Below are 25,364 nucleotides of genomic sequence, written 5' to 3' on the forward strand. Positions count from 1 at the left end.
ATAACATGTACATTATTGGTTAACAGATTGTTATTTAATATAAATATTATAATATGCATAAATTATCATTTTATTCAACAATTGGGTTCTTAAAAATATTGACAGAATCAAACAACTAAACTTTCAAAAATTTTCAAAAGAAATTCAATAAATTGCATATCATTAATGACACAACTGGAGATACTGTAATGGGAACATATGATATAATGAATAATACAAGGGTAAAGTTTTGAATTGACAAATAAATACATTCTATTGTGATCTTAATTAAATTTATAAATGCATTTATTAACAATCATTAGGAACCTTCAATTCATATAAATCATATTGTTCTAGAATTAAAAAAAATTCAGCTTTACATGCATGCCCTCCCCTTTGTTCTCTATAGTGTACATACTTTATCTATTTTAACATCCACATAGCTGTTTTGTTGACGATTTACCAGTGGCTGTGGGTCCAAATTATTCAGAGATGTAAAATCTGAAAACAAGTTAAGTGATCAACAATGTTACATTTAGTGATTATCAATTTTATTTGTTATCAGTTTAATCATTTCGATCAAAAAGCATATTTAATTCACTTATGTCTGCGTGCAATCATACATGGACATATGTACCTTTACCAGTGTCTGTAATGTCTGCGGGCAATCATACATGTATATGTACCTTTACCAGAGTCTGTGGTATCTGCGAGCAATCATACATGTATATGTACCTTTACCAGAGTCTGTGGTGTCTGCGTGAAATCATTCAAGTATATGTACCTTTACCAGTGTCTGTAATGTCTGCGTGAAATCATTCAAGTATATGTACCTTTACCAGAGTCTGTAATGTCTGCGTGCAATCATACATGTATATGTACCTTTACCAGAGTCTGTGGTATCTGCGAGCAATCATACATGTATATGTACCTTTACCAGTGTCTGTAATGTCTGCGTGAAATCATTCAAGTATATGTACCTTTACCAGAGTCTGTGGTGTCTGCGTACAATCATACATGTATATGTACCTTTACCAGTGTCTGTGGTGTCTGCACGCAATCACACAGGTATATGTACCTTTACCAGAGTCTGTGGTGTCTACATGCTACCATACATGTATATGTACCTTTACCAGAGTCTGTGGTGTCTGCACGCAATCACACAGGTATATGTACCTTTACCAGAGTCTGTGGTGTCTGCATGCTATCATACTTGTATATGTACCTTTACCAGTGTCTGTGGTGTCTGCATGCAATCATACATGTATATGTACCTTTACCAGAGTCTGTGGTGTCTGCATGCTATCATACATGTAAATGTACCTTTACCAGAGTCTGTGGTGTCTGCATGCTATCATACATGTATATGTACCTTTACCAGAGTCTGTGGTGTCTGCATGCTATCATACATGTATATGTACCTTTACCAGTGTCTGTGGTGTCTGCGTGCAATTATACATGTATATGTACCTTTACCAGTGTCTGTGGTGTCTGCGTGCAATCATACATGTATATGTACCTTTACCAGTGTCTGTGGTGTCATTGGTCACATTCATTTTCTTGGAGCGGCAGCAGCAGCAGACGAAGAGGGGTATTAGTGTGACCAGCAGAATGAACACTGACCCCCCGACAGCAATCAGGATAAACTGCCAGGTGTTCCAAAAGGTGTGCAGTTTTACCTTCTGTATGTCATAGGGCTTTCCACCAATATACAACTGTCAAAAGACCCAAAACTTTTAAAATACATGTTGTACTTTATGGCCTGACTGCTGATTTTTATCCGTCAATGCACACATGCTCAGAAAAATGTTGAAAGGCCCCAAACTAAAACATAATTATATTTTTATGGGAGATGACACCAATGGATTGAAATTGTCAAAAGGTCCCATGACAAACTTTTGAAATTGTATTTTTAATATGGGATTTTTCACTGATGCATGTAAAACTGTTGTTAGGTCCAGATAAAAAAGTAGTATCATAAGGGCTGTTCCTCCAACGCATTCAACTGTCAAAAGGTCAAAATGTATTAAAATTGTATCTCACATGGGCCTTTCCACCTATATAAACAACTGACAAGGGTCATTTTGCCAAATCTAAAATTTGCCAAAGGTGGGGCTTACATGTTTAATTAATAGAAGCACATATTTTCATTGGATCTAAATTTCGTTGTTTTTTGAACCAATAAAAAATTCTGTTGGCATTTAATTTCGCCAGATAGTAATCTCTTTGTATTCATTAATACTCTGGTTAAAAATTCTTCATGGATTTAATTCGTTGGTTTATACTGCCAACGAAAATAACGAAATCAAATCCTCAATGAATACTGTAAATTCCTAATTAAATGCGAGGAATTTATATCCGCATAAAATCGTGAGAAGCAAGCCTCGCGGATTTTAAAACCTCGCTATTATTTTCTGAGAGTTGGGAACTATAAGAAATAAGGATAAATGTTCTGTGTTCGCGATTTTATATTCTCGCGATTTGATACAAAACACTGGGAACATGGAAATAAGTGCTCGCGTAATATAAGGAATTTACAGTATTTCTGCTTCTACAGTAATACATTTAGATTATATATATATAATAAAACACAGATCCCAATATATTGAAAGATAAACACATTAATTTTGTATACTCTACCATCATCATCACTTCTTCATCAACTCCTGGGAAACCCAAGTCAGGCTCACACTTAATCAGTTCCTGCGCGAGACTTTTAATTACACAGCTATAATTAGCTGAGCTTCCACGCAACATCACTTTGAAGTCTGAATCGGAACAACCTGAAGTAAATTGCTCGCCCTGTGGTAAAGAAGTTGTTCAGGTAAAACACAGTAACATAAAGGAGGAATTCGTATATACCGGGTACCGTAGTTACAAAATTAAAAAAAATATTACTTTCATATAATAAGACTTATGTCACTTTGACCATAATGGAAGAATATTAATGTAACTTTGATCAATGTTGGCTTGAACTAGCTAGGCCAAATTGTGATTTAGAAAACAACTCAATTAAGGCTAATATGACTCTTGATTTTAAAACTATCAAAAATTTGAAGCACTATAAAGAAAACCATTTTATTCCAACAAAAAAGAGATTGCAACAATAATAAATGTTGATTGATTGACCATTTTTCAACTTCCATATGAGAATATTTAACACACAAACACAATGAGAACTCCCTGTGTGGCCACAATTAAGGGCTTCACATTCAAGTGACTGTACAATTCTCTGTCAGTAATTACCTCAATGGTTAGTTCTGTTTCAAACACAGGCTTGTAGTCCTGTACTATCTCATCCTCTCTTGTGGGCACGGGGTCAATCACGATTTTTATTGTGTTATTTTGAAATCTGTTCAAGTCCTCGTACATCCTAATGCCGTCCAACTGTAATCCGTATCTCAAGGTAGTCCCTACACTGTACCCCTTTGGGGAATTGCAGAGAATAAGACCAGGGCCCTCAGGAGCGCAATCCTGTTGCAAAAAGTTGATTCATATTAAAGCTATTATAAATTAGCTGTATTTTTTAGAATTTTATTTTGGTTCAAAAACCTGTTAGAATGATATGTCTGCATGTAACTTAAACTTTTATGATAATTAAAACAAGATTTGAAAAAATCATTAATTTTTTTCAGAAGAAGGATTTCTCTTTTAATGGCTTTTCCCACAAAAATAAAGCAAACAGAAATTTAAAAGCCATATTTTTTGTACGTTAAACAAAAAATAACATTTTCATATAAAAACTTTTCTGAATCAACATAAAAATTGCATCTCATTTTGCTTTAAATATATTCTGACCCTATTATGTGAATTAACATGAAGATAAGAATATACAGATTTTATGTTCAACTTAATGCTTTTTTCCTCATTCTTCTTCTGTAGAATCTGTTTAGTACTTGTCTTGTACAACTACTTTTATCACATGCATAACTTTTTTTTTTATGTATACATTCAATGTACTATAACAAATATGTACTCTAAAAGTGGTTATTTAAGCAGTTGATATAAAAGTACACTTTTTTGGAGTCAAACAATATGCGTAGGTATTAAATACTTGGATGTGTCATTTACCTCACATAAGGTTTGCTTTTTTTTACCATATACTCCTGGGGGCATTTTACACGGTTTTAATCTTACCACAAAACTAGTGTAAATTTCCCCCATGTGTAAATAACCACTTTTACAGTATATCATGTATTGCAGCAAATACAATATTTGGCAAATGAATACAGTAACGGTTGATTCCTTATTGTACCTAATTTCATGATTATGCTCGTTTGTATCCAATTGCTAGAATACAACATCACAAACATCAAACCTAGAGCTGTCATAACTTTTAATTCATAATTATAGTTCAAAACTGTCATTAAAATAATGGTGTAAGATCAAATAAAAAAATCCAAATAATATGCTCAAGTATACCTCCAAACTGTCATTAATTCCATTTCCATACACAACTAGCTTCGGTTTGGCCACACTGTTGAGGTTTGTTCCTGTGACTGATATTTTACATCCTCCACTGCAAATGCATCCATATTTAACAAGGTTATTTAAAATTAAAATTGTTTAAATTAAACCTAAATTATACAGCACTGGACCATTTATCAGCTTAAATTCACTGTTTGTTCTTTCTGTTTTCAATTTAAATGACACAGTGACACCAAATTACTGTAACTATATTACTGTAATAATTAACTATGATGAATTATCATTGATTCTGCTTGAATTAGATGAATAAATACCAAAGTCCAACTTTATCAGTAATTTTTCAAGATAAAGCCACACATTTTAAATCAATGAAAATAAATGAAGAGGGGGAAAATGGCTTATAACTCAAATTGCCACACTTTTTCAAGTTCCTTTGACATAGATTTATCTCAGAAAAAAATATTACAAACTGTTTCCCTATATATTCAGTAATGCCATTGCCTTATTAAATCCAGAACCTCTTATCACCAATGACTCATAAATGTTACAATTCGGTGGACCTCCTTGCAGCTTAAACATGGCAAACACAGCCCCCTTCCTCTAACAACAAACCACTCACTAAAGGGTTTCCAATTTATTATAACATAATTTCAGAAGTCTCGAGCTTAGGTTTATTTGCTCATCCAAATGATGCCTGATAGATGCCAATAAGAATAAGAATATCACAAAATGGCTATAATAATATAAACTATCCCCCCTTTCCAACACAAGAACCATAAATTTTAGATGAGAAACAGTAAAGAAGACTGTTATATTATGATAAATTCACGATAAAACAAGTCAAGCCCCCTCACATTTGCTAGATCCTAACTTAAATTTGGCTGAAATTCCAAGAACACAACTGTCTTAAGCTATATTAGATATAAAGATGCAGATAGATGTCAGAAGGCATTTCATTAAAGTAACAGACCATCATATTGATTTACCTCATAAAAGCATTTATCGACTGCACGCTGCTCACCACTGGGTTTGGTCGGTATTCAAATGTAAAATTCCAGTAGAAGTCCGGCGGTTCACTATCAACATCATAAGCATCAGCCCACTTCAATTTCAGAATAACAGTTCCTGCTGATGTACTGGGGGGAGTTAAAAGTTGAATTACAGTGTCATTACTGAAATGAGAAATGTAAAATACATTATATTATGTAACCTGAGATAGTTTATGGGCATGGTGATCATTTCAATCGGCCCCAGTTTAACAATATACATTAAATGGGACAAAAAGCATTTGAGATTTTGTTGTTGTTGTTTTGACCTGAAACTCTGACCTACACCCTCTGGCTTAGAGAGAAGGCAGACAGAGGCTGTACCTGCAACCTAATCCCATTCAATACTGAATAAAATATTGTTTAAATAAAAAACTAACCTAGTTTAACACGCTATATCTAGCAAAGATTCTATGGGTGAAATTAAGTGCACTGTGTATGGGAAGTAAGGCAATTAAGGTGAAAGAAAATAAGGTCTGGACTCAAAATTGCTCACCTAAAATTTGCTTTAAGGCCACGTACTGCATTAAAGTTTTATTTAAATGTAGTCGTTTGCTAAAGTCTGAACCACATTTGGCAAAGGACAGAGAAAATGTGGTGCATACTTTTATGCTATTAATATTATAACACATATCTCAGGCATATATATATTAATGTCGTCAAAGCGTCAGAAGTGACCCAATTTTGTAAGCGGCTATAAACAAATATATGTCTGTCTAGTAGAAAAAAAATTCAACAGTTGATGGCTTGAATTTGGCAACAAGCGTTGTAAAGTCAATACCCAATGGACGACAGACAAAATGTGATCAGAATAGTTCACTTGAACTTTCAGCTCAGGTGAGCTAAAAAAAAGTTTAAAATTAAATAACAACAGAACATTAAAGTTGAAGAGTGAGAAGAATATGTGAACATGGGTGCTATGCCTCATTGCCTATGAGACTGATCAATAGCTGAATATGTACAACATTTGCCAAGATAATGAGTGGAAAATTAATGATGATGGAATGAGGGAAGGACAAAATAACAGAACAGGGTAACAAAATATGCCTCTAGCTGTTTTATATAAGGGCCAAAAAAACTTAAACTATGACTAATACCTTGATCCTTGAAACTTGGTTCCAGGTCACTGCACACTTGTTCCCATCAAGCACTCATTATGTTAAGCACTAGTATATTGAGCCAAGGATAGAGAAATTTTAGCTAGGACTAGAATATTTCTTAGAGATATAATTTGACCTTGGACCTAAAAACCCTTTACAAGGTCACTACACACTCTTTACTCACAGGCACTATATTAGTGAAGGATGACCAAGATTTGGCCTAAGAGAAAAAACACATGGTTTGGACAAGGATTTTGCACATAGGTCTGCTTTGGCCTTGGCCTTTGGCCTAGAAACGTGGTTCAAGGTCACTGGATACTTTTCCACTCAAAGGCACTTTGAGAGGGTGAAGATTGAGCCATATTTGGCCATGGCAATTAAGAGAAAATATGCTCATGACAAATGATGTCATGTTAAGACACTTTGATCACTAAAGGGAAACCACCGACTTGGGCCTTATCATAGACTACTCTAATGGTATTTGGTTCAAAGAAGTAGGGTTTGAGAGTTTTTGCGACTGATTTTACAAAGTTGTTTAAAGTAAAAAGTGGTACTAGATTAATTAACATTCAAGGATGTAAATAATAACTGACAAAAAATAAGCTAAACATTCGATATTTAAACACAGTATGACTTTATAGCCAAAATTACCAATATAATCATGGTATCTTAAGGTATGATCCTCTTCATTAAATGGCAATGAATCAAATGTTCAAAATTTGCTTTTACAAAGTATTTTCAAAATAAAAATGTATCAATACATATTATTTTAAAGCTTTCATTTTAAACTTCCAAAATATTTAACTTACACTAAAAAGGGACTATTGTTACGGCTGGTACTAATAGAAAACGTTACATTGCTACCCGATCTGTAAAGTAATTTCCCACGGACAGTGACTGTAGTATTTCCATCCACAGGACCAAATGCTGGATCAAGCTGATTTGGAACAATCACTGGATCCTACATAAAGCAAGAGTACATGTATATCAACAAATTTATACTGTATTAATAATCTTATTTTTATCCTGTGTCACAAAACTTTCAAAATGTAATAAATATGTATTAATTTAAAACCTTGTAAAATTGATAGATATATAGCAACATTTTGCCTAATATGCAGCAGTGCTTGAGAAATAATACATTAATTTTTTGGCCTTACAAGACATAAATAATCTATTCATTCATGAATTAAACATCCTTTTGTGATTTCATCAAATAAATTTTTTGTCAAAACAGTCAACTGGGGTCACACCTTAGATAAACAAGCCATCCATTCATAATTATAAAGATTGGCTTTCAATGTGACAGTCATGATGGTTTGAATTTAAACATTGGAATATATGATATCAAGGAAGATTTTAATTTCTCTGGGATTAAAACACTGAAATCTCATAATTTACTCACACAGCGAATGTTGTTTTGATCAGTGAAGTTTCCGCGACACGTACACAGTCCCTTATTTCCTTTGTCGCAGATCTCACTCATCCTCCCGACCTTATTGCACTTGCAAGGAAAACAACTTTTATTCAAGTTATAATATCCGTCTTTACATTCATTACACTGACGACCTACAATAAAAATTTCAAAAGTTACATAATTTTTTTCTTTAAGGAGTCTAGGGGGAGAATGTTTCAAACATACGATTTCCTTTAAATTTTTTACAGTGAAATGTCAACTTATGAGTAAACTATGTGCAAAATATAAAGTAAATTGACCGGATAGTTTATCTGTTTGTCGCGCTCAAATTTTGGTCGTATGTCGGATTCATCACCAACATTTTATATAGGATTATACAGGAAAATGAGGGTTTTTATTTTCAATTTCATATTTAAAAACTTACAAACATACGATTTTCTTTAAATTTTCAGCGATGGAAGGATAACATATAAGTAAACTTTTTGCCAAACTAAAACGAAATTGATCAAATGGTTTTTAAGCTATCCGTCCTCATAGTTTGATCCCATAAACGTGCCGTGCCAGCCATTTTACATTAGAATTGTATAAAACAAAAGGATGTTTACGAATCAAATTTAATTTTATTTGTATTAGAAGAAAAAATACATTTCCACTCACACAGAACGTAGAAGGGTCGCGTATATGTTTTTATTTTGCAAATTATAGTTTTGATTTTAATTATTGACGCTGTAATAGAAAATGCACGACGTTAATTTTTGTCAATTGTTACGTCAGAGTCTCAACTGATGTCATCCTAAGACGTTGACTCCGACGACAATAACGTCGATTTTGAAGAAGCGGCGAAAAAATTAAAATACTTCTGACATTATTCTAACGATTCATTTCACTTAAAATAATTTTTTGATAAGTAATTTTTCTGAAATAAAAACGTTACATGATAACCTGTATCATTAAACATTTTACTTTAAACTTGTGTTTTACAACAGTAATGTGAAATACCTACCCAGAGGGCGCAAAATTTTAAACCCGCTACAGACCTTAATACTCAAATGACCTAAATATTGTATAATATTGAAAATGTTTGATGTTTGCAAAAGTGCTATACGTCAGGCGAGATTTATGTGAAATTAAGTGCGCCATACCTCTTTGTATTACTTCCTATCTCGAAATTTATACAAATTAAACTACTAATTATTTTTTAGGAGATCAACACAGTCTAAAAATGGCAACAACCATGACACACCCTGATCTTGAAACAATGTGTTATAATTATCAATAATTTAATTCTGGTTGTAACACGCTTTCTGATTGGCTAAAAATTTATTTTATATCGTATAAAGAATGTTGCCTACGTCACAGTAAGACTAACGTCAAAAACGTATCAATACGCCTGACGTTACGTTTGAATTTTGTACAATTTTACGTCATTTTAAAGGTCAAATGACCGTTTTTATCTACAATGAAGAGTAAAAAAATTAAATTATAAGCAATGAATTCAATATTTATTTGTTTTATACGATATAAAATGGTTTGAAACAGTTTACGCTTTTTTTTAAACTGCTTCGCAGTCTATAAAGCGTAAACTGCCCCAAACCATTTTATATCATATAAAACAAATAAATATTGAATTCTTTCCTTAAATAAAGTTATAGTTTAAGGTAATGTTTCCACTCCACCCACCTTGGACGTTCAGTTTGCATTCACACTGTCCCGTGGGTTCTAAACAAGAGAGGTTTCCTCCAATAATCCCCCTGTTGTCACAACCACACGGTACGCACTCTGTACCCGACACTCCATAATACTCGGGGAGACACCTCTCACATCTATCGGAAGTGGTCTACAAAATCATACAGAAATATCCAAATCAAATAATAATTAACAAGTGAAAAGCTGTCAAAGTGACAGCAAACTGGGTTTTCTTTTATGTGAACTGTATCAATAATCCATGTCTGACTCAACCCTGAATTGATAAACACTACATACCGTATCCTGTGAAATACTGTACCCGCATGCAATATTTTGCCCCAAAATGACTAAGTTCAAAAGCTGGTATTTTTTTTAAATTATCAGAAATCAAAATCCTATATAGCTAGCAATATGCACACCTCTGATATATGTACAAAGACAACTTCCTATCTTGAAAACTGTAGGAGGAGTTATCCGTACAATGAGGGTACCCTTTTTGGCAGCCGCCCGCCAGCCATTTTCACCATTTTAATATATTAACCAGATTTTTCCGTTGGAAAACTCGATAAAAAATAAAAGCTCCTTTATCTGTATCAGTATAAAGTCTAGTTCACAAGAATCAATAGCTCTCTGATTACTTTGTGCTGTTATGGTTATAAGCCTTGGGTAATACAGTAAAACCTGTTTAGTACGAACACGGATATAGCAAATTCTCGTATATATTGCAGTTTTTTTAAGTCCCCGGTAAAATATTACCAAACCTTTTCAAATTTTTCCAAATTTTACGGTCATAATGAATTTGGATATAACAAATTTACGGATATAGCGAACTGATTTTGAGTCCTGTAGAGGTGAATAATAACAAAATTGAATTATACTTTTAAATTTACAACGAATTTCTTCACAAATTAAAAAGTTTGCACTACCATTTAACATAATTTGAATGAATTTATTTGTTATACGGATATACCGAATTACGGATATAACCAACTAAATCCATTGGTCCCTAGGACTTCGCTATAACTGAGTTTTACTGTAATTATATATGGGCAAGGTGAGGACAATTATAAGTCTAATTTATGGATGCCTTTTACAAAATATCTTTAGGACAAATACCTATGAATCTGTTACTGTAACTACAATTGCAACCGTAACATCTAATGTTGTATTTATGATACAGAAACAAAATTAATGATTATGCTTCTTTAAAAACTTAATAAAAGCTTAATAATGAAAATTATCTCTCATTAAACAAAATAAATTTTTCTGTGATTTTTCTGTGATGATTTTAACAATGCAAGCTCAATCTCACAAATCCTTGAAATTACTCGAACATAAAAAAAGTTGATTTTTTAAAATAAATTGAAAGAATAGAATACTTTTCCCAAACTTTAATTCTGTTTGCTTATTGTTAAATTGTATACACACACCTCCGTATTGTTTTTACAGGTGCAGGCTCCAGTATTGGTGTCACATGACTTGGTTCCGGGACCACAGATACACCTTGTACAACCGTCTAGATTGCTCTGAGATAAATTGTAGTGTAATGGTTTACACACGTCACACACTCTCCCCATCACATTTGTCTTACAGTTACATTGGCCTCCAACCTGAAAGACAAAATTAAATACACTGAAAAGATGGCCTGTTATATTCTCCCTCAGTCCGTTTGTCCGAATATAGAATAATTATACTCCTGGACCAATATAGTATAAATAAGCTGCATCAATTGAAAAATAAAAAAACTCATTAATATGGATTACTGCTCGGTAGTATATTTATACAGTATTCTGAATTACAAAAAACACACACCAACACCATAATATTGTATCACAATAACAATTTACTGGTAGCCATTACACCTTCACTATGTCCTAACGAGCGGTAGAATTGTGATAGAGTAAGGTATATGGCATTCTTACTAGCTCTGGCTAGTGGGTTAACCCTTAAGCTCAAAGGTAGAGTGCTGGACTAGCGTGCAGAGGACCTTGGTTTGAACCCCAGCAGAGGCAAAAAGTGTCACTGTTACATTTGGTGCCCACGTTGGGACCTGAGGATTCTCTGGCACGTGAGAGAAATTGTCTCTAGTACTTCGCCCCATAGGTGCTGGCACCCAGGAGAGTCGGGACTCCTCTTTCCTTGGAGGGGGACAATGTGATAGAGTCAGGTATATGGCATTCCTACTAGCTCTGGCTAGTGGGTTAAGCCTTTAGCTCGATCGGTAGAGTGCTGGACTGGCATGCCAAAGGACCCGGGTTCAAACCCCAGCAGGGGCAATAAGTATCTTTGTTATAGAACAACCACAAAGCTCAAGCAATTACTATTTATATCTTATTGTCACATGTCCTAAAAAATGCACAGATCCACCCCTTATACCGCACAGCTCACACAGAAATATACCCAAAACAAACATAATTTTTAAAATGTTGTATCCTGCAGTTCTATTAGTTCAATTTGGGTTACAGTCTTACTCAGTGATATGCTTAAGTAACAATATATTTTGTTATACTTTCATGTTCAATACTGAAATCTGATTGGTTTAGACGCAGTTCATAATCTGTTCTTACTATTTCCCTCAGCGTTAGCAACGCACTTAGCAACAGGTAACATTACGAATTGTTATATGCGCGAAAATCATGCGCGTACGGTTCGCCTTAGAATTCATGTTATTCCTATCTAAAAGCAGTGATGTTTTCTGTAAAATTAAGACATTCAGTATAACAAAATAAATAGTGCCTGTTTGGGAGGATAACAGTTGAAATTGACACCCCTCGAAAACCATTGTCAACCTCCGCTTCGCGTCGGTTGACAATGGTTTTCTCGGGGTGTCAATTTCAACTGTTACCCTCCCAAACAGGCACTATTTATATAATATTCTACTGCAATTCATACAAAATACCTTAATCAAATTTGTTAACCTCCTTTGTTTGGAATGATCCCTTTTTATATATAGCCATCATGCATTCAGAAGCTAAAAGAACCTAATGACATTTCCACAGGATTGCGTATAAATCCATTGTAACACCCTTCCAGTGTTACAATGGAAATGCCATTATAAGTTTCTTTTGCATCTGATCGTTGTCAAAATGGAATGTAATAAATAGAATCTTGTTTGACAATATGACTTTTATCCATTGGCAACTTTTTATGAGTCGCTGTACATGTTCTATCCTCTCACCAAGGCTGACAGACTTTGACACAATTCAATGTCATTGAAAAAAAAATTATATATATCATGAGATCCTTTATCTACAACTGAAAAAGGTCTTTGATATACATACACCTTGGCAGACTGATGTATTTCCATTAGTTCCATTGCTGCTACAGTTGCATGAGTTGTCACAAGCAAACTCCTCCTGGAACTTGCCTAGTTCAGTACAGAGCTCACAGCTGTCCCCCTGTACTTTCCTCTCATTGTTACAGGTACAATTAAAGTTCCTCCCACTGATTTGACAAGAATTTGAGTGTCCATTACAGTAGCACCTGAAAACATAATGATAAAAGTTTAAAAAAAAAACTATTTAATACAATCTACAGGTAAATATTATTAACATTTTTTTGGTAAATAGGGAGATCGATACCAGTATTAATTTTATTTGCATTTTAATTTCATCAGTGTTTTAATCTCACTCTTTCCTAGTTTTGGGGTTTAAGCCTCAGTCACAACTGACCGAACGTGTGTGGTGACCGTGGGTGTGCTATGGGTTTTGCCAGTCATGGCTCTTAATTCTGGCTGACTGCTAAGTGTTAAAAATTATCTTGAAGTGATTGAGTGTGTGACGCAAACCTGACAAACTAATTTAATGTGCGAGTTGTAGGTGTCATGTACAATTTTGTTTGAAGATGGGTGCGATGTCTGTATATAGGGACAACAACATTTGTGTTGTAGGTCAATTTCAAGTCAATAGTACCAAAACATTTCCTTTTCTCATGACAGCTGCATAGACCATTGTATTCACATTAAATGAAGAATATTTTTATAAAAATTTTCTTTAGACATACACTAAAATAAATCTGCCATAAGCAAGTGAATATTGAAACATCAAAAGAACTCGAGGACAACTGAAAAGCTGTCAATGTGACAGCAAACCAGGTTCTCTTTTATATCAACTTTATCCATTATCCATGTCAACCCTGAATTGATAAACACTACCAACTGTATCCAGTGAAAATGAAATATTTTGACAAGAAATGACCAAGTTCCAAATCTGGTATTTTTTTCATAAATTATCAGAAATCAAAATCCTAGCAATATGCACACCTCTGATGTATGTACAATTGATCTGCAAAAGAACAACTTTCTATCTTGAAAACTGTAGGAGCAGTTATTCGTACAATGAGGGTACCCTTTTGGTAGCCGCCTGCCCGCCCGCGCGCCATCCTACCCGCCTGCCATCCTACCCGCCCGCCATTTTCACCATTTCAATAACCAGATTTTTCTGTTGGAAAACTCAGTTAAAAAGGCTAGAAGATGATTATTCTGTAATTGCTGTTTTGGTGAATGAACTATATACTAAACTGGGCAAAACAAATAATGAAGAATGGTCTTTAAACATAATTTATTTTTCGTATCAGCTGATACCTTAAAAGACAGAAAAATACTAATTCTTTTCTGGTATTCAAATTTCGATATCATTATAAAAACAAGCTGTTTACTGCTGCAATAAAATGCAGTAATAGCAAGTGCAGTGTATATCGGATCAATCCACATAAAATGGGCAATTGATCTTGAAAATATTGTTCAACGGAAGGTCAGTACACACTCAAAGGCACCCTGTGGGTGAAGTATCAGCTAGGCTGGGCCAAGGGCAGAGAAAACATGCCCCCTATGAGTGATACTGGACATACAGATGGACACATAGACACACTAATGAATATGAGAGGGCTCCTTATTAAGGTGCAATATTACTGTGATAAGATGAAAATCTGATCAATTATTACATTGCATAAAAAGTTTCATAAAATTTTGTGAATAAAGGGTATTTGTTAAATTGTTCATGCAAATGACCACGTTAGCCCTACATTAAAATATCCTATGCCTCAATGATAACATTAAATTTAGTTACATTTCAACAAGGTTTACCTGTGGTCTGCTGAAAAGTTGATGTTATATATATATATATGTATCTATGAAAAAATAAATCCTAATTTCCCATTAACCACCAATAACTGCTCCCACAGTCTTTACATTCTTACCTTCCCATAATACTGGTTTCACTGATGCTAACACTTGACGAAGGGTCCATCTTGTTCATTCTTATCTCAATTTTATCGGCTACCATTTTTTCTACCTCACTTCTTGTGCTGTTTTCTGACAGTGGACCAAAAGAGTTACGAATATCCCAGGTTAAAATGTTTGACTGATAGCTGGAAAAACAAAATGTTATCATATATAACAGAAAGTCATTAGAGATTTCATTGATGATTTTATAAGTATCCAATTTCCATATTTCATCTTGCATTAATCATAAAGTTTTTTCAAATTTAAACTTTTAATTAAATGATTGATATTAAATTGAATACTGAGCTTTATACATGTTAAAGCTCTTTTAAATAATTTCCATAACAATGATGATACGACCTTGACATAGGTCAATGACCTCAAATCAGGGTCATGACATACTATCACGTCTCAGGTAACATTTATGTTGTGCCTATGATATTTTTTGCCATGTAAGTCAAGGTTCAGATATAACAGTTGGATGAACAGACAAACATGATAATTCCAATAAATCTAAAATGATTCTAATATAAACCTGCTGACCACTCTCTCGAACATATTATCATTTGTAAAAACGATATATATACATATCTTAGGGGCATACTGCATATTTACTGGTTGAAAATAATTCCAGGCAAAACAGCAGAATTTAAATATCTTAACCACAACAAACACGCGTACTAGAGAAATAAAACCACAATACCTTGTAAATTCTTTAGAATTCATCTTCTTGCCTCTCATTGACAAAGTTATTTCTACACTTCCTGGTTCACCATTGGATACAAAATTTATCTTCACACTGTCAATCTAGACATTTAAAAAGACTCCTTGTATAATCTATGTTAAATTTATATAAAAATATACCAGTAGCAAATAATAAAACTTCATTAAATATCATTACATGAAAAAAAAAAAATAAATGCAGTGGTCAAGCCACAGACACAATTCAGTACTATATATAATCTCAGGATATACTTACCATAAAAACCTGATCAAACGTAAAATAAATTGTTGGCATGGATTCTGAACTTGTCCATACTGTGTTGTAATCATTATCCCGCATATTATCCACCGTCCCATTGGATAATCTCCTTACTTTGTCAACTGTTGTTAACTGTTTGCAAAATACGCCTGAGGGGTCAGCAGCATCCATCACAAATTGAGGGTGGGTCTGGGGGCACCTGCACTCAGGAAAACTAATTGGCAAGCGAGACAAACTGACTCCGTCATTTATTTCATATTGGATTTCCCTGAAAGAAGTCAATCATAACTGCACTCTCAAAAGTAAATTTAGTATACCTATAGTGTTCCACTCTATATACACTATAATCGATACACAGTTCATTGGACAATACAGAGCACATACACCCAAACATGCACGCACACACGTAGTACACATATCTGTACAAACACACATAATCATAGTTACATATTTACATCTATCAAGAATGATTCTCTCTATTTCTTACAGAAATTTATAGTAATAAATTCATATAGCTCTAAAGAAACAGCCAGACTGAAATCTACATGGCCCATTCATCGATTGGTCAAAACCTACAGCGACCCAAGAAAAATCACAGACTACACGAAATAATCATGATGATGTCAGACTTATATTCCCATAGCTATAGGAGCTAGACAATATTTGGATGTTTCTTTTAGCCAACGTACTTATGTACATTAAAAGTGATCTAGGGAATTTTACTTACTTTTTACAATCAGTTTATGAATTTGTCAAAAGAAAGATGTAAATATAGTCTTACAATAAAATGCATTCTTTGAAGATTCATGTGGGCTATGAATGTAGCGATCATTGCAGAAAAAATTTACATAACCCACTAACACATGTTTTGTATTAATTTTTTCTGCAATAATGCCACCTTCATATCCCGCATGAATCGATCACCACAGAAAGCATTTTATTGTTTAAATGTAACATAAATTACATAAGGTCGCTAGCTAAATTGAAATAACTTAAATGTTCAATGTGATATTGTAACCTGTTTTCAAACACCATGCATTGCTTGACAGATAATAGATCTTGCATTATATTATTAGCAGTGACAATAAAACACCTTTAATAGCACATGAAACAAGAGGCCCATGGGCCACATTGCTCACCTGATGAACAATAGGTATGATAAAATCAGCTTAATGGAGTCATAATACAAACTATCTGGACAATGTACAATAATACATGTAGATCCTGTATAAATAAAATCCATTTTTCCCCTGGATATTCTTATGTTTATAATCATTAGTCCCTTTTCTAACAGGATGATTTTATAGTCATATCATATGTTGAGTATTGCAGTTCTCAAATAGATCCTCAACAATAGTTTATATATGGGATATAAACCTACATCAAACTCTGAACCTTCTTGTGAGGCCAAAGAATTGTCCTGTGGCCTAAGTCTTAACAATTATAAAGAATCATCTGGCTGATTAGTTTCTGAGAAGAAGATTTTTAAAGATTTACCCTATATATTCATTTGTTAAACTTTGACCCCCCATTGTGGCCCCACCCTACCACCGGGGATCATGATTTTCATAACTTTGAATCTACACTACCTGAGGATGCTTCCACACAAGTTTCAGCTTTCCTGACTGATTAGTTTCTGCGAAGAAGATTTTTAAATATTTACTCTTTATATTCCTGTGTAAAACTTAGACCCCCCATAGTGGCCCCACCCTACCCCCGGGGGTCATGAATTTCACAACTTTGAATCTACACTACCAGAGGATGCTTCCACACAAGTTTCAGCTTTCCTGGCTATATGGTTCTTGAGAAGAAGATTTTTGAAAATTTCTCGTAATTTTTCATTAATTTCTAATTATCTCCCCTTGAAAACAGGTGTGACCCTTAGTTTTCACAACTTTGAATCCCCTTTGCCCTAGAATGATTTGTGCCAAGTTTAGTTTCTGGGAAGAAGATTTTTAAAGATTTACCCTATATATTCCTATGTAAAACTTCGATCCCCCATTGTGGCCCCACCCAACCTCGGGGGTCATGATTTTCACAACTTTGTATCTACACTACCTAAGGATTCTTTCACACAAGTTTCAGCTTTGCTGGCTGATTAGTTTCTGAGAAGAAGATTTTTAATGATTTACTCTGTATATTCCTATGTAAAATTTGACCCCCCCCCCTTTTGTAGCCCTACCCTACCCCCGGGTGTCATAATTTTCACAACTTTGAATCTACACTATCTGAGGATGCCTTCACACAAGTTTCAGCTTTCCTGGCAGATTAGTTTCTGAGAAGAAGATTTTTAAAGATTTACTTTATATATTCCTATGTAAAACTTCGAGCCCCATTTGTGGCCCCACCCTACCCCCGGGGGTCACGATTTTCATAACTTTGAATCTACACTACCTACCTGAGGTTGCTTCCACACAAGTTTCAGCTTGCCTGGCTGATTAGTCTCTGAGAAGAAGATTTTTAAAGATTTACCCTATATATTCCTATGTAAAACTTTGAGCCCCCCATTGTGGCCCCACCCTACAACCAGGGGTCATGATTTTCTCAACTTTGAATCTAAACTACCTGAGGTTGCTTCCACACAAGTTTCAGCTTTCCTGGCTGATTAGTTTCTGAGAAGAATATTTTTAAAGATTTACTCTATATATTCCTATGTAAAACTTCTACCCCCCATGGTGGTCCCACCCTACCCCCAGGAGTCATGATTTTCACAACTGGGAATCTACACTACCTGAGGATGCCTTCACACAAGTTTCAGCTTTCCTGGCTGATTAGTTTCTGAGAAGAAGATTTTTAAAGATTTACTCTATATATTCCTATGTAAAACTTCGATCCCCCATTGTGGCCCAAACCTACCCCAGGGGTCAAGATTTTCACAACTTTGTATCTACACTACCTGAGGATGCTTCAACACAAGTATCAGCCTTGCTGGCTGATTAGTTTCTGAGAAGAAGATTTTTAAAGAATTACTCTATATATTCCTATGTAAAACTTTGATCCTCCATTGTGGCCCTATCCTACCTGCGGGGGTCATGATTTTCACTACTTTGTATCTACACTACCTGAGGATGCTTTCACACAAGTTTCAGCTTTGCTGGCTAATTAGTTTCTGAGAAGAAGATTTTTAAAGATTTACTCTGTATATTCCTTTGTAAAATTATGGCCCCCCAATGTAGCCCCACCCTACCCCTGGGGGTCATGATTTTCACAGCTGTGAATCTACACTACCTGAGGATGCCTTCACACAAATTTAAGCTTACTTGGCTGTTTAGTTTCTGAGAAGAAGATTTTTAAAGATTTACTCTATATATTCCTATGTAAAACTTCGAGCCCCCCATTGTGGCCCCACCCTACCCCCGGGGATCATGATTTTCTCAACTTTGAATCTACACTACCTGAGGATGCTTCCACACAAGTTTTAACTTTCCTGGCTGTTTAGTTTCTGAGAAGAAGATTTTTAAAGATTTACTCTATATATTTCTATGTAAAACTTCGACCCCCCATTGTGGCCCCACCCTACCCCCAGGGGTCATGAATTTCACAACTTGGAATCTACACTACCAGAGGATGCTTCCACACAAGTTTCAGCTTTTCTGACTGTTTAGTTTCTGCGAAGAAGATTTTTAAATATTTACTCTTTATATTCCTGTGTAAAACTTAGACCCCCCATAGTGGCCCCACCCTACCCCCGGGGGTCATGAATTTCACAACTTTGAATCTACACTACCAGAGGATGCTTCCACACAAGTTTCAGCTTTCCTGGCTATATGGTTTTTGAGAAGAAGATTTTTGAAAATTTCTCGTAATTTTTCATTAATTTCTAATTATCTCCCCTTGAAAACAGGTGTGACCCTTAGTTTTCACAACTTTGAATTCCCTTTGCCCTAGAATGATTTGTGCCAAGTTTGGTTGGTTTTGACCCAGTAGTTCTTGAGAAGGTGTTGAAAATGTGAAAAGTTTACGGACGGACAGACGGACGGACGGACGGATGACAGACAAAATGTGTTCAGAATAGCTTGCTTGAGCTTTCAGCTCAGGTGAGCTAAAAACTTCATGCCATGTTCTGAGGTAAACTAAAAACAACAAATTCACAATACCTGTTTGTAAGGTATCTCCAATAGAAACGAAAGTCAACAACAATAATACCGGAACAGTCTGTAAAATAATAACAATTCAGTTTTGAGACATTTTTCAAATTCACTTAATTTTGAAAAATAAAAAGTTAATAAAGAAAAAATCCTTTTAAAACATGTTTTTAAATTAAAATCTTGCAATAAAATCATCAAATTAATTTACAAATTGCTATAAATACTCTGTTACTTTGGCATTAAATCATTTCTTGTTAAAAAAAATTTAATGATTTTTTTTTTTATTTTCGTGTCCTTCATTTTTTCTAGATCATTTTAGTATGAAAACAATGCATTTATGGAGATAAATTTAAACGTACCGATATTTAGAATGACATTTTCTGGAATCTGAGGCAGACCAGTATAAGAGGTAGGTTTAAAATACTCTCCATTTATGAAAACCGAGGTTTGAGTTAGGCTCTCAGTCTGAAAAAATAAATCAATCACCAACTTTATCATGTTTATACTTATCTTAACATTGATATTTAAATATCTATACATATATACATAAAGATTATCTGATAACAGTTTCTGTTCAAGAATAACTATAAAAACATAGGTAATCACAGATTACAAAGCTCAACAAAAGAGGCATCGATCCCCTCTATAAGACCACTTTGATCATAATACAAGAATATGAAAATCATTGTTGATGATCTTTTATATCAAAATATAAGATATTGTAGCATCGTTCGACACACTATTTAATGATATAAAAGAATTCAAAATTTTATGATACATAATTTATATCAAATATTACAACTTATATGATACAATATAATTTTTTTTTAACATATCATGAAACATTATCATTTCACATATTACATTATTGTATCATAAGATACATAAGGGTATCATATTATAATACAATTTCATATCAAAAGATAAAATATCATATGATATGATGAGATATGATATTGCATCAAATAACATGATAAATATGATACAATATCATATATCATACAACACAAATCATATCATATATAATCATATAATATACAATATCATATCAAAAGATAAAATATCATATCATATGATACCATATGATATTATATTGTTTCATATCACACGATACGCTGGGGTGTTAAGGAAGCATATGGAATCTGAGTTACATGTAATTCCTGAAATCACAATTCTTAGTTATGTACATATTCAAATATTTAAGAAATGAAGTGTAGACCTAAAACAAAAAATACTGAAGACAATTCTTTCCACAAATTAGATTGTATTACGTACATTTACACATTGATGACGTCCTGCCTGAAAGTTGAATGTCGTGTGAATTTGATCGGAGAGCATTCATTGTAAACAGATTCGAAATATAACAAATCTAAGGACTCTATTAATTTAAAGTATATTGGTGTGATATATTGAGCATTGAACAAAAATGCTGGGAGAGATGTTATTTTTATCAATCATTTGCTTAAAAAGGTACATGTATGTAAATCTGCTTTTTAATTTCCTGGACAGGCTTTCCTCTGTTGTTGTTTATGATGTAAAATCCGACTAGAACAACACTACCCCGTATATATTGAACTTCAAATTTTACACTTATCGATAGTTTGATCAATGCTTAAAGTTGAAAAGTGCTGCTAGGATGCTATGTTTTGTGTTGTTTTAATGCAACATACTGTTTTCAGTGCAAAATGTATAAAAGTTGGGAAGGTTTTTCAAGAACCGGATAAATAAATATTATTTAATAAAGAAGAACATGGGATTCTAGCAGTAGTTTTGATCAAACTGAGATGTTTTGCCTTCACTTGGTATGTTTGTTGTATTTTGGAAACCGCGGGGTAGTGTTGTTTTATCTAATTTTGTGTTAAGGAACATACATAAGCTATTTATAGTTGTCATATGATAACGCACCAATGTGGCAGTAATGCACTACCCGATTTTATTGCATTGACATCTATTTCAAAGGATAATACTAAGTTTTTGATCTGATTCAAAACAGTTATTCAATTTCACGATTGTGAATATAACAGTCAAAATAAGACACTAAATTGCCCATATGCTTCTTTACACCCCCACGTAAATATGAAATAATATCATATCATTGACACAATATCATTTAAAACAACATTATATATGATACAATATCGTATCAGTTGAATCAATATTGTTTCATATGATATTATACTGTATCAAGTAATATTATATGATATTGTATTATATGATAATGTATCATATGATACAACACTGTATCATTATAACATGATACAATATTAAAAGATTAGAAGATACATAACAAGATATCTGTGAGCCAATGCTCACTAGTGATACCCCCGCTCTGATGTGAATATGCAAAATAAACAAAGTCGACATTTAACAGAAAGCTGGCATCCGATTAGTACAGAAATATATCCCACAATATGGGATGCCTAAACAAATAGTGTGTTAAAATTTCAAGCATCTGCGATAAATAGTTGCTGAGAAATCTTTGAGGAAAATTTGCTTGAAAATTTTGGCTAAAATAAACAAAGTACTCATTTAACAGGAAGTTGATGTCCGATTGGTACAATAATATATCCCACGATATGGCATGCCTTAACAAACAGTGTGTAAAAATTTCAAGCATCTGCGATAAATAGCTGCTGAGAAATCTTTGACGAAAATTTGTTTGAAAATTTTGGCTAAAAATAAACAAAGTCATTATTTAACAGGAAGCTGACGTCCGATTGATACAAAAATATATCCCACGATATGGCATGCCTTAACAAACACTGTAAAAATTTCAAGCATCTGCGATAAATAGTTGCTGAGATAAATGCGACAGAAATTTTTGTTACGGACAGACAGACAGACACACAAGGGTAAAACAGTATACCTCCTCTCCTTCGGAGCGGGGGTATAATTATATAATATAATACAACATTATATGAAACAATTTTATGATATATTAATACAATATCATTTTATATAATGCAATATCATATGATCTAATGCAAGAAATGATTCATTATTATACTTTTATTATTATATTTTTTACAATATCATAATATGATACAAAATCATATCATATGATAAAATATTATATCATATGATTCAATACAATAAAAAATAGGAATCATGATAATACATGTATATATCATATATCAACAATTACATGTACGAAGCAAGTTTGAGTGAGGAAGGACAAGGTTTTTTTAGCATCCTTGATGATGGAGATCAGTCCCTGTATCTGGGGCTAGCCATATTTTTCAAAACCAAAGTTAAATATAAGTCAGGACAATATTTTTTTCAAAAGTCAAACCTGCATTTAACCACTCAAAAAACACCTGCTCCAACATCAAGATAATCAAGATCAAGCTCTGTATCTGAAGCTATCTCTATTTACAAACCCATGATAGTTATATTAACTGAAAAAGTATGACTAGGTATGAACACAGATTACTTCATTTTGTAACCAGCTCCAAAACCCTTACAAAATTTAATTAAGTTGTTCTAAAATTTTAAACCTGCCTTGGCATCTTAAGATAAATAAGATCACTCTCAGTATCTGAAGCTACGTTACTTTGTGATTCATTTACATATTTAAATCAACCTTGCAAGTTTGAATAAGTACTATTATTTACATATTTAACATATGACCAGCTCCAAAAAACCTGAACCTCCTCTAACATCTATAATCTTTGACTCAGATTCAGCAACCAAGTCTGTGGAGTGCATCATCACCAGATGCATCATTTATGGAAATTTGGTAAAGATTGAACTAATGATAACAAAGATTTGTCTATCAAAGGGCACTTGCTCCAAAAACTTAAACTAGCTCCAAAAACATTAACCTCATCAAGCATCCAAAACCAATGGCTCAGATTCAGCATCAAAACCTGTGGAGTGCACGAGTATTACAAGATGCAATAGCTACCTAAGTTTGGTGAAGTTAGGACCAGTGATAACTTGGATATAGTCATCAAAGGGCACCTGATCCAAAAACTTTCACCCGCTCAAAACACCTTAACCTCCTCCATTAACCTATGGCTCAGATTCAGCATTCAAGCCTGTCAAGTGCACAAGTATCATGGGACGCATCATCCATGCAAGTTTGATGAAGCAAGGACCAGTAGTAACTGAGATATGGTCATCAAAGGGCACCTGATCCAAAAACTTTAACCAGCTCAAAAAACCTTATTAACCTCTTCCATCATCCAAAACCTATGGCTCAGATTAAGCATCCAAGGCTGTGGAGTGCATCAGTATCACAAGATGCAATACCCATGCAAGTTTGGTAAGAATAGGAACAGAAGTAACTTAGATATGGCCATCAAAGGGTATCTGCTCAAAAGACTTTAACCTGCTCCAAACACTTTAATCTCCTCCAGCATCTGAAATTCATGGCCCACATTCTGCAACTAAGTATATCAGGTCTATAAGTAGGTTGAGAAGCATCATCAATGCAAGTTTGGTAAAGATAGGACAAGTAATAACTTAGATACAGGACCTGCAACAAAAACTTTAACCAGGTCCGGACGCCGACACCGAGGGTATAGCATAAGCTCCCCCGACTCTCAGTGAACTAAAAAGATTATTAAAGCCTTCATTTGTCATTTTGATGTAAGCAATTAATTGATATACACCTGGCATTGTACATACCCTTAAGAAAATATGATTCCATGTCCCGCTCTTTACTTTTGAATCAGTCTTTGAATTATACAATGTATTTATACCAATGCTCCATGCTGATGTTAATTTAACTTGTGATTCACCACTGCTTGAATTTGTAACCTTAAAAAGGTTGCTGCCAAAAATAAACAAAATGATTGGATATATAATGGAAAATGCATTTTTTTTTTCATTAAATTAATAAATACATAATGTTCTACATACATGAAGGTAGACATTTAAGCTCATGAAAATATAACTTCTTAAATCTATTATTCCTTTAAAAAAATCTAAATTTAAAAAGTAAACAAAAATTTTCTTTTCACCCGACCAGATTTAGTAATAAAAATATCATTTAAAAGTTCATGAAACAATTGAGATTTAATTGAACACTGATTGACATGCATTAATCCACATAAAAGGTACTTGTCATTCATATATATAAGGAACATACTCGTAACTCCTCTTTCTTAATTAAGAGGCTTATCTAAACAGAAATGCAGATAGTGTAAACATTGTTATGAAGTGGTACATGTAACTTACAGTAAATATTTCAGATTCATTCAATGAATATTTATTGAATTTACAGAACTTTAATTTCCGTGAATATAGCACAAATTGACTTTCCATTAGTCCACATATTGCTATTTTCATATGCTAGACCTTTCACCCATCTAAATACCCAAGTATTGGTCCAAGAAACCTTGCATGGTTTTAAAAAATTTGAATCTATTTCAGGAAGTAGTGTACAATTATTACAATATGTTTAAAAAGAA

General features: G+C 33.7%; 1 protein-coding gene across 2 annotated transcripts in view; it reads right to left on the reverse strand.

The window, feature by feature from the left end:
- The window catches only part of LOC105341005 (hepatocyte growth factor receptor), a 45,561-nt gene that overhangs the window by 14,212 nt on the left and 5,985 nt on the right, over nt 1–25,364 (reverse strand). The window contains exons 3-19 of one of the 2 annotated variants that reach the window (XM_066068291.1): nt 24,580–24,724; nt 20,307–20,412; nt 19,957–20,014; nt 15,857–16,127; nt 15,581–15,684; nt 14,853–15,023; nt 12,938–13,139; nt 11,087–11,266; nt 9,651–9,807; nt 7,959–8,122; nt 7,363–7,514; nt 5,394–5,579; nt 4,402–4,498; nt 3,226–3,453; nt 2,620–2,781; nt 1,505–1,694; nt 398–480 (exon numbers count right to left, since the gene is read on the reverse strand). In XM_066068291.1, coding sequence (XP_065924363.1) covers nt 398–480; nt 1,505–1,694; nt 2,620–2,781; nt 3,226–3,453; nt 4,402–4,498; nt 5,394–5,579; nt 7,363–7,514; nt 7,959–8,122; nt 9,651–9,807; nt 11,087–11,266; nt 12,938–13,139; nt 14,853–15,023; nt 15,581–15,684; nt 15,857–16,127; nt 19,957–20,014; nt 20,307–20,412; nt 24,580–24,724 — 2,656 coding nt within the window. Of the gene's footprint in view, nt 1–397; nt 481–1,498; nt 1,695–2,619; nt 2,782–3,225; nt 3,454–4,401; nt 4,499–5,393; nt 5,580–7,362; nt 7,515–7,958; nt 8,123–9,650; nt 9,808–11,086; nt 11,267–12,937; nt 13,140–14,852; nt 15,024–15,580; nt 15,685–15,856; nt 16,128–19,956; nt 20,015–20,306; nt 20,413–24,579; nt 24,725–25,364 lie in introns of both variants that reach the window. The other variant, XM_066068290.1, reaches the window with a different exon arrangement.

This window comes from Magallana gigas, chromosome 8 (assembly GCF_963853765.1).
Source record: "Magallana gigas chromosome 8, xbMagGiga1.1, whole genome shotgun sequence".
In the NCBI taxonomy this organism is placed as follows: domain Eukaryota; kingdom Metazoa; phylum Mollusca; class Bivalvia; order Ostreida; family Ostreidae; genus Magallana; species Magallana gigas.